The 15,818-nt window shown below is 36.0% G+C and overlaps 1 protein-coding gene across 8 annotated transcripts in view; it reads right to left on the reverse strand.

Annotated features, from left to right (window-relative positions):
* DNM1L (dynamin 1 like) overlaps positions 1-15,818 on the reverse strand; it is a 59,976-nt gene that overhangs the window by 17,757 nt on the left and 26,401 nt on the right. For 4 of the 8 annotated variants that reach the window (XM_061417434.1, XM_061417438.1, XM_061417437.1 and 1 more), the window contains exons 3-8: positions 14,772-14,810; positions 13,018-13,064; positions 12,525-12,596; positions 11,194-11,280; positions 1,960-2,122; positions 1,447-1,567 (exon numbers count right to left, since the gene is read on the reverse strand). In XM_061417434.1, coding sequence (XP_061273418.1) covers positions 1,447-1,567; positions 1,960-2,122; positions 11,194-11,280; positions 12,525-12,596; positions 13,018-13,064; positions 14,772-14,810 — 529 coding nt within the window. The remainder of the gene's footprint in view (positions 1-1,446; positions 1,568-1,959; positions 2,123-11,193; positions 11,281-12,524; positions 12,597-13,017; positions 13,065-14,771; positions 14,811-15,818) is intronic. The other 4 variants (XM_061417436.1, XM_061417431.1, XM_061417435.1 and 1 more) reach the window with 1 other exon arrangement.

Below are 15,818 nucleotides of genomic sequence, written 5' to 3' on the forward strand. Positions count from 1 at the left end.
TGGCATCACTGACTCAATGGACATGAGTTTGGGTGAACTCTGGGAGTTGGTGATGGACAGGAAAGCCTGGCGTGCTGTAGTCTATGGGGTCGCAGAGTCAGACACAACTGAGCAACTGAACTGGACTGAAGTAGTTCGGGTGGTGAGGAGGATGACAATGATAGCCTAAAATTGATGATGATGGCACCAGGAACTGTCTATAATGCTTGACGTGATCTGTTTTATTTAATTCTCCAAACAATTCCATGCAATAGGTATTGTCTCATTTTATAACAAAGTAAGGAAGGCCCAGAGAAATTAATTTACCCAAGGTCACATATTAAGTAATTCAGCCAAGATTCAAACTGTGTGACTTTTAAGTAAGCAATGTTTGAATAACATAGGCCACATTATTACCATTAACCACAGTCAAAAGCAGTACTCTTAAGTAACAGGTAAAAATACATGTGTCTTAATCAACTGTGTATTTTATCCATGGACAAGAAACTAAATTGGAGAGCAGCCATCTACAAATACAACACTTTTATAACACTTGCTTGCCTTGAAAAGAGATAATGGGAATTAAAAAAAAAAAACAAAAACAGTAGGGGTGAGGGAGAAAGACGTGTGATTAGAAGCAGACAAGTATAAAGACATCAATTAGTAACATTTTCATTTTAAAAGGTTTGAGACCAAAGATTTTAGGAATCATTTAAACCCACATTACACCTAGTTTGTGGATGAACTGGGAGTAGAACCTTGACCTCATGACAGTTTCAGTGCTTCCTATTTTATAAAGGTTTTGGACTAAGATCTTCATTTGAATCTGGCTCTGCTTTCACCAGCCATGTGACTTTGGTAAATGTATCACTTAGTAAGTTTCCTGACTGTAAAACAGACTAATATAATAGCTCTCAGGTAGGTTGGGAAGGTTCAAAGAGATACTATTTGCAAATTTCTCACAGTAGAGTGTCTAAAACATAAGTCGACACTCAATAGTAATCAGTTTCCTGTCCATAATTTTTAATTTCAGCTACCTTTAGGTATTATTAGGATACCTTTAATAAAATGTCTCCCAAGTCACATCCCGGCAATTGCATAGAATCATTAATGCTAGGGGTTACATCGATCTATTAAAATACTACCACCTTAAAAAACTCTTTCTTGACTGGATGTAAACTAAATAATACTTTTTTCTAATACAGTGCGCTCATCATACATAACATAGTAGGGATTTTTTTTTTTAAGCCTAGCCATTAAATTTTTTCCATTTTGTGGCACTGCTTACTTCATAAACATTTTCTGTTTAAAACTATCTACAGGGGGTTTTAGTGAATCTCTTTTCTTTCTTTAACAATACCAAGATTATAGTAAAATGGGAAAATATAGGGATAGTATCACATTCAGACTCAGTCAAAAACTTTAGGTTTGCTTTGAAATGAGAACGCTGTGATCTTGATTGCTCACCTGTTAACTACTCCAATTATTCCCAGTTTGACCGGTATAACCCTTCCCATCAATACATCCATGGCATCAGTACCTGCATCCATGAGATCAAGTTTAGTGATTACAGCTAGGGTTCTGCGACCTGGTAAATGCAAAAATGAAAAGAAATGACCCATTAAATTAAGCTTTTAAGTATTAATAAAGGAAAATCCTACTCTATAATCCCTCCTAACGTTACCTCTGCCATCATTTTGGTAATGTTTTTCTAACCTTTGCTTACAAATACTTTTCTAAACTAATTTTAATCATGTTTAATTTTAAAACTTTTTCACATATAATTTTTATTAGCTATTTTTGCCTAGCCTGTATAGCAATTTATCCATTTCCATCAAAATTTCTATTTGATACTGTAAGTAAAATAGAAAAGCATTATTAGCTAGAGATACTCCTTTTAAAAATTATAAACTCCTCTCTTGAGGGCAGATTCACCTCTGTTAACCAAACACCTCATTAAAAATTAATATCCATCCTTACCATCTGGATCTACCTCTCTTGAAATTTTAAGTGCCTCTGATGTTGCCATATCTGTATTAGCAGCAGTGACAGCGAGGATAATGGAATTTGGATTACTGATGAACCGAAGGATGAGCTCTCTGATTTGAAGCTCAATATCTTTAGGTTGATCACCTACAGGCACCTGAACAAAACACAGATGATCAAGGAACAGGTAATAAAAATCAACTCAGCTTTTTTCCCCCATTTAATGCACAGAATATAGGTGTTACTCCATTTACAGATAATTAAAATGAATTTATATACTTCAATGTACATACGAATTTGGTAATATGTATAAGTCTCAAAAATGTAACTCCTGCAAATATTAAATATCTGCCATGTTAAGGATTGGTCAGTGTTAACTGTCTAGAGACAAATTCATTCATTCACTCAATTAGCAAATATTTATTGACAACCTACTATATTTCAGGTACTATTCCATATATCAGATTATATCACAGTAGTGAATAAGACAAAGACCAAATTTCCTGCCTTCACTGAGTTTTAGTGATACTTTAAAGTGATACTTTAGTGATACTTTAGCTTATACTTTAAACTATTATTTTAAATTGGATTATGCTTTTAAATTGAGTAATCAGGGAGACCTCACCAAGGCAATGACATTTAAGAGAATGACTGCAAACTGAAAGAGATAAGGGAGAGGTACAGGCAGCTATCTGGGGGATGAGCACTTGAACACAATGGCAGAAGACTGACTGGAGCAAAAGGAATTAGAAGAGTAATAAGAGAGAGGTCAAGGAGATACTTTAGATCTCTTTAAGAACATAAGCTTTTATTCTGAGTGAAATGGGAAGCCTCTAGAAAGATTCTGAGCCAAAGAATGACACAGTCTTATTTTCACTTTAACAGTATCACTCTGGCTGCTTAGTTAATAAATTATGAGGAAGATGTTTTAGGAGACTATGGTGGTAATCCAGCTGAGATGACAGTGGCTAGCTCAGGATGGTAGCTATAAATTTGTAAGACATGACAGAGTTCCAGATATACAGGCACACTTTGTTTTATTTCATTTTTCAGATTTTTCATTTTTTACATGTTGAAGTTTGTGTCAAAGAGAAAGTCTATTGGAGCCAATTTTTCCAATAGCATTTGCTCACTCTGTGCCTCTGTATCACATTTTAGTAGTTTTTGAAATATTTCAAACCCTCCACCATCAGAAAGATGACATCCAACTCACTGAAGGTTCAGATGGTTAGCATTTTTTTTAGAAATAAAGTATTTTTTTAACTAAGGTATGTACATTGCTTTATTAGACATAATGCTGTTACACACCTAACAGACTACAGTTGATCCTTGAATAACACAGGGTTAAGGAGCACTGACCCCTTCACATACTTGAAAATCTGCTTCTGACTCCCCAAAAACTTAACTACAAATATCTTCTTGTTGACTAGAAGCCTTATACCAACATAGGCAATATATATATATTTTATATGTATTATATACTGTATTCTTACAATAAAGAAAATGTTGGTAAGAAAATTGTAAGGAAAATACATTTACAGTATGTACTCTGTCAATGCTTAAGTTTATGTCATCTGTTTACAAGATATCTCATCTATGAGTACCTACATCAATACTGTCTTATGATACAAAACACTGTTAGTTGTTATACATTACTGACACTAAATACAAAAAATGAAAAGATAATGTGAAAGAGAAATTCATATTTATTTAAAGATATAACAATTCATGCATTGATAATGAAGTAGCAATAAGATTGCTTTATGATAGCCTAGTATAATTGAAATGATTGCTTCACAGTAGCCTAGAATATGCAGCAAAGAATGAATCATTATAAAATGTTTATAGATTCCAATGTTGAAGTCATATTCATAATACCACACAGAAACCAATTACCTGTGATGATAGGCTGATATGCAGTTTCTCCAATTGTAAGTGAAGGCATACTGTACAGTAATATAACTCTTTGAAAGCAAAGTTACAAAATAGTAAAAAAAAAAAAAAAACGCCTAACACATTATTTTATATTAAAATATCACTCCATTATGCCTATGTAGGGCTTTCCTGGTGGTTCAGACAGTAAAGAATCCACCTGCAATGCAGGAGACCTGGTTTGATCCCTGGGTTCGGACGCCTGGTGAAGGGCATGGCAACCCACTTTAGCATCCTTGCCTGGAGAATCCCCATGGAGAGAGGAGCCTCGCGGGCTACAGTCCATGGGGTTGCAAAGAGTCAGATGCAACTGAGCGACTAAGCACATGCCTATGTAAGGATACGCTATTCACTTCAATACAAGTCTTGTACATAATGTTCTACATGAGTACTTAGGCAATGATGACACAGATGACATAAAAACACAGTTCTTCCCATATAGTTACTACATTTCACAAGAAGACACATACAACAGAACTCATGATTATTTGCTATTTGTTAAGTGGAAGTGGATCACCCTCGTCTTCACATCAAGTAGATAAAAGAAGAGGAGGAGCTGGTCTTGCTGTCTCAGGAGTAGCAGAGGCAGAAGTGGAGGAGGCCAAAGGGGAGGCAGGGGAGGTAGGCACAATCAGTGTAACTTGATGGAAATACATCATAATTTCTGTCTGATACTTTTTTTTCACTCCAAAAATGTTTCTGTATGGTTCCATTCCTTCTTCAACCAAATCAAAAGTAGTCTTGAATAACTGTAACTTTTCTCATGAAGTGCCTAATGTTATGTTTTCCGGTACAGTTTCTTTTAAATCTTCTTTCCCATCATCTGGGCTTCTCAGGTGGCTTAGCATTAAAGAATCTGCTTGCAATGCAGGAGACGCTGGTTCGATCCCTCAGTCAGGAAGATGCACTGGAGGAGGGAATGGAAACCCACTCCAGTATCCTTGCCTGAAGTATCCTATGGACAAAGGAGCCTGGTAGGCTACAGTCTATAAGATCACAAAGAGTTGGACACGACTGAAGTGACTGACCACACATGCACCCCCCTCATCTGGCACTGTTTCAGAAGCACTCATCTCCATCAAGTCGCCCTCTGTTAATTCCTCTCACATAGTGTCTGCTTTAGCTCTTGGATTTCTATGAGATCCATATCTTGAAAGCCTTCACCCATCTAACCCACTGTTTCTTTTTTGGTCATCTCCACAGTTGCTTTTATGATTTCCTTGATTGGTTCTGTTGTAAATCCTGAAGTCATACATAGCATCTGGACACAGTTTTCTCCAGCAGGAATTTATTATTTCAGGCTTCATGGCTTTCATGGCTTTTTCAATAACATCTTCAATAGTGTAATCCTTTCCAGACTTTCATGATGTTCTATCAGGGTTCTCTTCCACAGGAATGACAATCCTTTCTATACAGTTCCGTATGTAATGAGCCTTAAAGGTCCATATGACCCCTGATTTAGAGGGTGAATAAGGGACACTGTGTTTGGGGGCAAGTAGACCACTTCAACACCTGTGCCCTGGAGCACTGTCTAATACCAAAAGAACTTTAAGTCAGTCCATTACTAGAAAGATACCTCCTGCCTTCAGGGACAAAGCACTGATGGAACCAATCCAGAAAAAGGGTTATCTGTGTCCAGGCCTTCTTGTTGAGCAACCAAAAGACTGGCAGCTGGTGTTTAATCTTTTGCCTTCAAGGATCGAGGGTTAGCAGCTTTATAGATAAGGGCAGTCCCAATCATAAACCCCCTGCATTTGCACAGAATAGTAGAGCTGGCCTATCCCTTCCTTCCTTAAATTCTGGTGTTCGCTTCTCTTCCTTACTAATAAATGTCCTTTGTGGCATTTTTTTCCAGAATAGGGCACTTTCATCTGCATTAACATTAAAAACCTATTCAGGCAGATATCCTTTCTCCTTAATGATTTTCTTAATAGCATCTGAGACCTCATCTGCTGCCTCCTATTACCTTGACTTTTTTTAAGCAAAACTTTCTTTTTTTTTTTATTTTTTTAATTTTTAAACTTTACATAATTGTATTAGTTTTGCCAAATATCAAAATGAATCCACCACAGGTATACATGTGTTCCCCATCCTGAACCCTCCTCCCTCCTCCCTCCCCATACCATCCCTCTGGGTCGTCCCAGTGCACTAGCCCCAAGCATCCAGTATCGTGCATTGAACCTGGACTGGCATCTCGTTTCATACATGGTATTTTACATGTTTCAATGCCATTCTCTCAAATCTTCCCACCCTCTCCCTCTCCCACAGAGTCCATAAGACTGTTCTATACATCACTGTCTCTTTTGCTGTCTCGTACACAGGGTTATTGTTACCACCTTTCTAAATTCCATATCTATGCGTTAGTATACTGTATTGGTGTTTTTCTTTCTGGCTTACTTCACTCTGTATAATAGGCTCCAGTTTCATCCACCTCATTAGAACTGATTCAAATGTATTCTTTTTAATGGCTGAGTAATACTCCATTGTGTATATGTACCACAGCTTTCTTATCCATTCATCTGCTAATGGACATCTAGGTTGCTTCCATGTCCTGGCTATTATAAACAGTGCTGTGATGAACATTGGGGTACACGTGTCTCTTTCCCTTCTGGTTTCCTCAGTGTGTATGCCCAGCAGTGGGATTGCTGGATCATGAGGCAGTTCTATTTCCAGTTTTTTAAGGAATCTCCACACTGTTCTCCATAGTGGCTGTACTAGTTTACATTCCCACCAACAGTGTAAGAGGGTTCCCTTTTCTCCACACCCTCTCCAGCATTTATTGCTAGTAGACTTTTGGACTGCAGCCATTCTGACTGGTGTGAAATAGTACCTCATAGTGGTTTTGATTTGCATTTCTCTGATAATGAGTGATGTTGAGCATATCTTTTGCTGGCAATATATAATCCAGCTTTAGATCATTCACCTTCCTGTTGCTTTAAGTTGTCATATACTGAATATGTTTTTTCTCAAATCATGTTAGTCTACAGATACGCCTTTCCTATAGAAATCCTATACTCAGATAAAAGCTGAAATTTCAATAAAAAGGCATTTAACATAAAGTGCAAGGTTTTCATGCTTCCTGGCATAGCTGCAGCATTGCCTTCATGAATTTCCTTTTTCAGAATGCTTCTTAAGCTGGATTCATTCATCTTGAAATGGTGGGCAACCACAGCTGCAGGCCTCAATCTACAGACAGAGTAGATTAAGCATTTTAACTTCCTGTAATGTCATGACTTCTCTCTGCTTGTTGGAAGCACTTCCAACATCACTAGTGGCACTTCATATGGGTCTCATGGTGTTATTCAGGGTTTACAGTATTACACTAAACACAATGAAAAAATGCAAGAACCCCAATTCAGTTCAGTTCAGTTCAGTCACTCAGTGACGTCTGACTTGTGACCCCATGGACTGCAGCACCCCAGGCTTCCCTGTCCATTACCAACTCCCAGAGCTTGCTCAAACTTACGTCCTTCGAGTCAGTGATAGTATACAATGATCATACCCTCTGTTGTTCCCTTCTCCTCCTGCCTTCAATCTTTCCAGCATCAGGGTCTTTTCCAAGGAGTCAGTTCTTTGCATCAGGTGGCCAAAGTATTAGAGTTTCAGCTTCAGCATCAGTACTTTAAATGAATATTCAGGACTGATTTCCTTTAGGATTGACTGATTTGATCCCCTGGCAGTCCAAGGGACTCTCAAGAGTCCTCTACAACACCACAGTTCAAAAGAATCAATTCTTCGGTGCTCAGCTTTCTTTATAATCCAACTCTCACATCCATACATGACTACTGGAAAAATCATAGCTTTGACTAAACGGACCTTTGTTGGCACAGTAATGTCTCTGCTTTTTATATGCTGTCTAGGTTGGTCATAGATTTTTCTTCCAAGGAACAAGCATTTTTTAATTTCATGGCTGCAGTCACTATCTGCAGTGCTTCTGGAGCCCAAGAAAATAAAGTCTGTCACTGTTTCCATTGTTTCCTCATCTATCTGCCATGAAGTGATGGGACTGGAAGCCACGATCTTAGTTTTTTGAATGTTGAGTTTTAAGCCAGTGTTTTCACTCCCTTCTCACTTTCATCGAGACTCTTCAGTTTCTCTTCACTTTCTACCATAAGGGTGGTGTCATCTGCATATCTGAGGTTATCGGTATTTCTCCCGGCAATCTTTATCCCAGCTTGTGCTTCATCCAGCCCAGCATTTCACATAATGTACTCTGCATATGAGTTAAATAAGCAGGGTGACTGTATACAGCCTTGACATCCTCCTTTCCCGATTTTGAACCAATCCATTGTTCCATGTCTGGTTCTCACTGTTGCTTCTTGACCTGCACACAAATGTCTCAGGAGGCAGGTCAGGTGGTCTGGTATTCCCATCTCTTTCAGAATTTTCCACAGTTTATTGTGATCCACACAGTCAAAGGCTTTGGCACAGTCAATAAAGCAGATGTTTTTTTGTAACTCTTGCTTTTTTCTGTTATCCAATGGATGTTAGCAATTTGGTCTCTGGTTCCTCTGCCTTTTCTAAAACCAGCTTGAACATCTGGAAGTTCATGGTTTACGTGTTGTTGAAGGCTAGCTTGGAGAATTTTGAGCATTACTTTACTAGCATGTGAGATGACTACAATTGTGTGGTAGTTTGAGCTTTCTTTGACATTGCCTTTCTTTGGGATTGGAATGGAAACTGACTTTTTCCAGTCCTGTGGCCACTGCTGAGTTTTCCAAATTCACTGGCATATTGAGTGCAGCACAATATCACAGCATCACAGCATCATCTTTTAGGATTTCAAATAGCTCAACTGGAATTCCATCACCTCCAGTAGCTTTGTTCTCAGTGATGCTTCTTCTTCCTAAGGCCCACTTGACTTCGGACTCCAAGATATCTGGCTCTAGGCGAGCATTTTATAGTATTACACTAAACATGATAAAAAACATGCAAGAACCTCAAGAGATCACATTTTACTGTGATATGCAATTTACTGGAGCAATGAACTACTCAGAAATGATTTGTGTCACACAACATTTTGGGAGACTCAACAACACTTGAGCTCAGTGCAACAGGAATAGAAGGCGGCTGTGAAATTATTACATTAGTACAGTATGTACTACAGCCAATCTTATGCAGTTATGATTAAATGCTGCATCTTCACATTTGTTTACATTTCTTTCTACTTAAAGTACAATGTACAGTCTGTGTGTGTAGATTTTGATAAATTTTAACTTTTTACACTAGATTTGTTTATTAATTTTTTTTAATCTTTTTCAGTTGTTCTAGGCTATGCAAGTATCTGCAAGTTTTTTCAAATTGTTACAAATCTTCAAAAAATTTTCCAATATATTCATTAAAAAAAAATTCACATATCACATATAAGTAGACCCATGTAGTTCAAACCCTCGTTCAAGGGTTAATTGTATAGTATAAACATAACTTTTATATGCACTAAACAAAAAAATTTGTATATTTCTTTTACTGTGATACTTACTTCACTGCAATATTCACTTACTGGGATGGTCTGGAACCATATTTGAAATTTCACAATGTATGCCCATATTTTAAGTTAAGAAAAGCTAACAGGATGTGCTAACAGGTATTGACTATGCCAAAGCCTTTGACTGTGTGGATCACAATAAACTGTGGAAAATTCTTCAATAGATGGGAATATCACACCACCTGACCTGCCTCTTGAGAAACCTATATGCAGGTCAGGAAGCAATAGTTAGAACTGGACATGGAACAACAGACTGGTTCCAAATAGGAAAAGGAATACGTCAAGGATGTATACTGTCACCCTGCTTATTTAACTTATATGCTGAGTACATCATGAGAAATGCTGGGCTAGAAGAAGCAAGAGCTGGAATCAAGATTGCCGGGAGAAATATCAATAACCTCAGATGTGCAGATGACACCACCCTTATGGCAAAAAGTGAAGAGGAACTAAAAAGCCTCTTGATGAAAGTGAAACAGGACAGTGAAAAAGTTGGCTTAAAGCTCAACATTCAGAAAACGAAGATCCTGGCATCCGGTCCCACCACTTCATGGGAAGTAAATGGGGAAACACTGGAAACAGTGTCAGATTTTATTTTTGGTGGCTCCAAAATCACTGCAGATGGTAATTGCAGCCATGAAATTAAAAGACGCTTACTCCTTGGAAGGAAAGTTATGACCAACCTAGATAGCATATTCAAAAGCAGAGACATTACTTTGCCAACAAAGGTCCATCTAGTCAATGCTATGGTTTTTCCGGTGGTCATGTATGGATGTGAGAGTTGGACTGTGAAGAAAGCTGAGCACCGAAGAATTGATGCTTTTGAACTGTGGTGTTGGAGAAGACTCTTGAGAGTCCCTTGGACTGCAAGGAGATCCAACCAGTCCATTCTGAAGGAGATCAGCCCTGGGATTTCTTTGGAAGGAATGATGCTAAAGCTGAAACTCCAGTACTTTGGCCACCTCATGTGAAGAGTTGACTCATTGGAAAAGACTCTGATGCTGGGAGGGATTGGGGGCAAGAGGAGAAGGGGAAGAAAGAGGATGAGATGGCTGGATGGCATCACTGACTCGAAGGACATGAGTCTGGGTGAACTCCGGGAGCTGGTGATGGACAGGGAGGCCTGGTGTGCTGTGATTCATGGGGTCGCAAAGAGTCGGACACGACTGAGCGACTGAACTGAACTGAATGGAAAGTAGGGTGTAGGATAAGAAATGTCAAAGATGACTACAAACTTTTTGGCTAAGCAACTGGTACAACAGAGTTGCCATTTATTGAGATGGGGAGACTATAGAAAGACCAAGTCAGGTTGAGGGACACATCAGGCATTTGGTATTAGACACATCATGGTTTAAGTTGGACGTGTATATGTCAAGTCGACATACAAGATGAATATATAAGTCTGGAAATATCTGAATGTTGTCAGCATACAGATACTCATATTTATAAGTCATAAGACTGGATGAAATCAAGAGGTTAAGTGTACCCCCTTGACAAGAGGTCCAAAAATTGAGCTATGGGATACTCACTGTTTAGACATTGAGAAGATAAGTAATCAGCAAAAGAGACTGAGAAGGAGTGGCTGGTAAGATCAGAAATAATCCTCTAGAGTGTGGTGTCCTGGAAGCTGAGTAAAGAAAAGTGTTTCAAGGAGAAAGTAGGGCTCTACTATGTCAAATGTTGCTAAAAGATCAAGATAATTGAAAAAAAAAAAAAAGGCTGATCATTCCATATGAGGTTAAGGAAAAACTATGTTGTTTGTTCAAGTAAAAACAAACATGACCACATCCACAATGAGTAACAACTAGTTTTACCTTGGTCATTCCTGGCAAATCCACAAGTGTCAGATTGACAACATTGGGTGAAAAAATCTTGAGATGAATTGGTTCAGGGCTTACTCCCTAAAAATAAATTTTAAAATATTATATTAAAATCACATTAAAATGTCAATGAAATAAAAATGCTAAAGTAAAACCTCATTTCAAGTATTATACATTAGATGCTTTTAAATGTTAACCCATAATCTCTAAAACATTTCAATAATCAAAACCTAATGAAACATACAGAAAATAAGGCAGCCTGCCATAGGTTATAATCCTATCCAACCTTATACTATTAATATACACAATTTATTACCTGTTATTTCACATTCTTTTCTCCTGATTCTCAGCAGATAACATTTCTTAAATATGTTTAATAGACTCAGTGCTGAACAAAAGAACAATGTATCACTTCCAAATTTATGAGGTTCTTGAATTCAGAGTGAGACATAAGTAACAAGTAATCCCAATCAGGGAAATAGGGCAGCAGTAACTAAAAGGTGACCTACCCAGAGTTCAATAATAAATCTTAGTCAATCACTCTAACAGAGACAAATATTTTGAATAGGCATAAAGAAATTAACATGGCTCCAAAAATGCCTTTGGGTCAGGAAAACCTTTCCAACACAGTACCCAGCAGATAAAAGGATTCAATAAATATATTTTTTAAAATATTAGTACTCAGCTCAGGCCCAGTTGTGCAATTAAATGTATCCATTCAAGAATGGAGGTAACAACACAAAGGGAAGGGAACAGAAAGGTAGTAAGAATAAAGAAAGAAGACACAGAAAATAGTAGCATTTAAAGAAGGCGGTGACAGTACCTCCTTTAAATATGCCTCCTTTACCATATAATGGTATCTGAGACCTCTAATTTAAATTCTCAGAATCTTAGAAAACAATTCAGTTGTTAACATTACTTTTCATTTTCACTGAAAAAAGAAAAAAACCACATTGCTTTGCCTCTCTTTGCTTTCATAAGTAAATCTCAATTTACCCAGGTAAGAAAAAGAGCTCTTCAAAATAAATGTATCTTGTAAGTTATATATTGCTTCTTGAGTTACAGTACAATCAATTCACTGGAAAAAAATAACACTGTAAGAAGTATTAAATAGAAAAGCTATATAATAAAGTGATATATACAAGATCAAGAATAAACATCTAAATGAAATACCTGTTTGTATATGAAAGCTCTAAGAAACAAAAGTGGTTTTATATGAAGTTTTTATATATTTGAGAAAATACTCCATTAGTTTAAAAGACCAGAATACTCTTAATGATAAATTTACTGACGGTTATACTTTTCAGCTCTAAAAAGATGCCTACCTTATTATTTCCTGAAATCCTTTCTGTTTCATTTTCAATTTCTTGTCGAATTTCATCAAAATCTGTGTAAAGCTAAAAATTATTGAAACAAAAAAAAAGTATTCAAAATAAGATTTAAAAAGTTCCTAAGAGGGCTTTGATAAATTTCACAGATGTCTATGGATCTGCTTCAGAGAATTAATAAACAAATTCTAATATACACAAACATCATTCTGAGCCAGAGAGTCAGTTTATATGAGTTTTCAAAGCTGCTTGAGCCTACAACAGTTAAGAGTCTCCAAATTAGAGAGAATAAGGCTCAATTTAAAATGTTTTCTAAATAAACTACTATGGTTAGAAATGTTACTAAGATAAGTTTTATTTTATAAGAACAACTGCTTCAAGATAACAGTGCTACATTGCCAATCATAAGAAAACTAAATTATCAGTTACCTGTACCAAAAAAAAAAAGTTTTCAACATGTTACTTCTTCAACATATTTTTGTATGATTACCTTATTTTTGGTGTGAAGAAATTTACCCCATTCTTCTGCTTCAACCCCTGGAAAAAGAGAAACTTCACTTATTGAAAACTATGGAAATTAGGAATTCAAAAAGACAGTACAGTATTATTTGTTCCTACTTTGCCACTAACTATAAGCTAACTTATATTTGAAATCAGATTTTAACTAATAAAACTGTTCACCTCTCCTCATATTATAATAAAATATGTATTTTTTTTTTTTGGTATCTAAAACTTTGTATTTGAGCAAGTAGATATAATGGGTATTTTAAAAAGACCTTAACTATATATTAAATGACTCACTACAATTATATAAAGTGAATAACTCCTTCTAATCCACCATGTGTTTAGTTAAAATTGTTCCTTCCAAGAATCCTTCATATGTAGTTCAATAGTCCCTGGTTCTGTATTTAGTATAATTTAGAGCAATGGCCAATTAAGTATTAGATTATATTTAATTATTCATTTTCATCCAATCTGGGACTTGTCGTTTTTTCTTTTGAACTTTTTATTTTGTATTAGAGTACAGCCGGTTAACAATGTTGTGATGTTTTCAGGTAAAGAGAAAAGGGACTCAGCCATACATATACTGTATACTTTATTTTTAAATATCTTACATATAAAAGCAATTTTATCTGATGAAAATACTCAAGCTAGTGGCTAAAAGAACACTTATGAATCATACTGAATAATAATGCAAAAAGCATATATTGTAGACTTACACACATAACTCAAGGTAAAAATTTGCAATATGTCAACAAAATAGCTAACTTTTTGTTCTGTTTTCTCATTTTTCATTTTAATTCAGTTTACTGTTGGCAACCCATAAAGTCACAATTTGCTGTTACTATAAAGTGCTCTCAGTAGCATGAAGGTATTCTGTATGCATTTTCAAGGTGATTTTTTCCTCTAGGAACAAGATTATGTTTTGCCTTGGAATTGAAGGTAGGAAAGAAGTGAAATGGCAAGGGGTGGGAGGCTGGGGGAACCTGGCATGTATACTGTATGGAATTGCTACTCGCCAGTGGTTTCCAATAATAGGTCTGTTCCTCTTGCACTTGCTGAAAAAAGGAAAAAATTATTCATTTTAGGTACTATTTTGAGTGGCCTAAGACTTGGAGAGCAAGTTTTGCTCTAATTTTTCCAGACAAGCTAGAATGTAGAAAAATTAACTTCGCCTTCTCCAAGCATAGCTATTCTGCTTTTGTCAAATTCACAGTTTTAAATGTCTTAATGATTAACACATATCAGCCACCTGTTATCAAAATAAAAATGACTGTAAGATATTCAAATAATACAGAGGAAAAGGTGGAGCAGTTTCTTTGGTGGATAACGGTAACAAAACTGGATCCTTTTTGCACATAAAATGCTCACCTACTTGAAGCTTAGTACCTTCTTCCAAGAAGTCTCATTGGAGGATTGGAATAATCTAAGTGAACAGAACTCAGAGGCAAGTACTATATACCAAAGGGTTTTTTTTTTAATTTACATTATCATATAGAAGAGGTCTGGCTTCACAAGCATGTTTTTTAAAATAAAAATAAAATAAATTACATTCACCAAAAAAAGCCTGCATTGTGATGCAATGCCAAAAAGTAACAAGAACCACTAACACCTGCAATCAGTCAATGTGGATAAGCAAATAAAAATGGAAGGAAAAAAATGCACACAGCCTGTACGAGTACAAAAGCACACATGCAGGCATAATAGGAAAAGAAGGGCCAAAAACAAATGGATAAAGGAAACCTTTAGAAAGGTGTCTTGAGTTTTTCCATGTAGCAGGGTCTGTAGTCAAAGAGAAATAGCACAGAGTGAGAAGTTTAGTGCTTATCCCTAATATTTCAAACCTTTCTAAAAAATCAAATGTGCAAGAACCTGAACACATTTCAAATGCACATTCCAAATGCATTCAGTTATTCCAAATTTACAACTGTAAATTTTCCATTGCAATTAGTTATAATTAGAGGGATGTATATATTTTAAATGGCATAAATGAAGTATATTGAGTGTCATAATTTATTTTTATTTTCCACTACATTAATTTTATCACCTCTGGTTTCTAATTCTAATATAAGTGGATTGAAACTAATTTACTATTCAGAAATTTGCTATCTGATAACTACAGGAAAAGATAAATTACCTAATAAAAAAAAAACTACAAAATATATCAAATACATCTTGAAAGTAATAAAACCTTGAAAGTTTTTACCCTAATTGCTAAGACTGAATTTAATAGGGGTTTATTTTTTTTGAAATATATAATAAATTTAACAATAGTTTTGGTATTCAGTCAGCATGCCACCTTTGGATTTAGTCTAAAAGGAGATCTGAGGACATATATGAAAGGTATTCATGAAGTTCAAATTAAACCACTTGAAAACAGTTTTTGTTTTTAATAAGATTTTATCAGAAAATTCTTTTACATTGGCAGAAGTGGGGAGCAAGATGAGAAATACTATAAATCTATATACTGACACCTAAATTATATTATGTAGTTGGCAGAATGAGCTCATGTTAAATAAATTTTCCTGATAATTAAATTATACATGGTAAATATGTAAATATTTTATAAGAGTTTAGCCAGTTTTGATGGACCTATCCATGTTATGTTAGAATCCACTGCTCTTAAACTTACCTATCAATGGTAACTTTGGTCTTCGTTACATAATAAAGCCATTTATGTATAGACTACAAATCCCTATACGAAATGGTTAGAGACTAATTTTTTCTTTTTTGAAATTCTCCTGTTTTCCTCCCCTTTCTCCTCTATGGTTGCCAGGCTGCCAACTGGCA

Source organism: Bos javanicus, chromosome 5, assembly GCF_032452875.1.
Source record: "Bos javanicus breed banteng chromosome 5, ARS-OSU_banteng_1.0, whole genome shotgun sequence".
Lineage (NCBI taxonomy): Eukaryota > Metazoa > Chordata > Mammalia > Artiodactyla > Bovidae > Bos > Bos javanicus.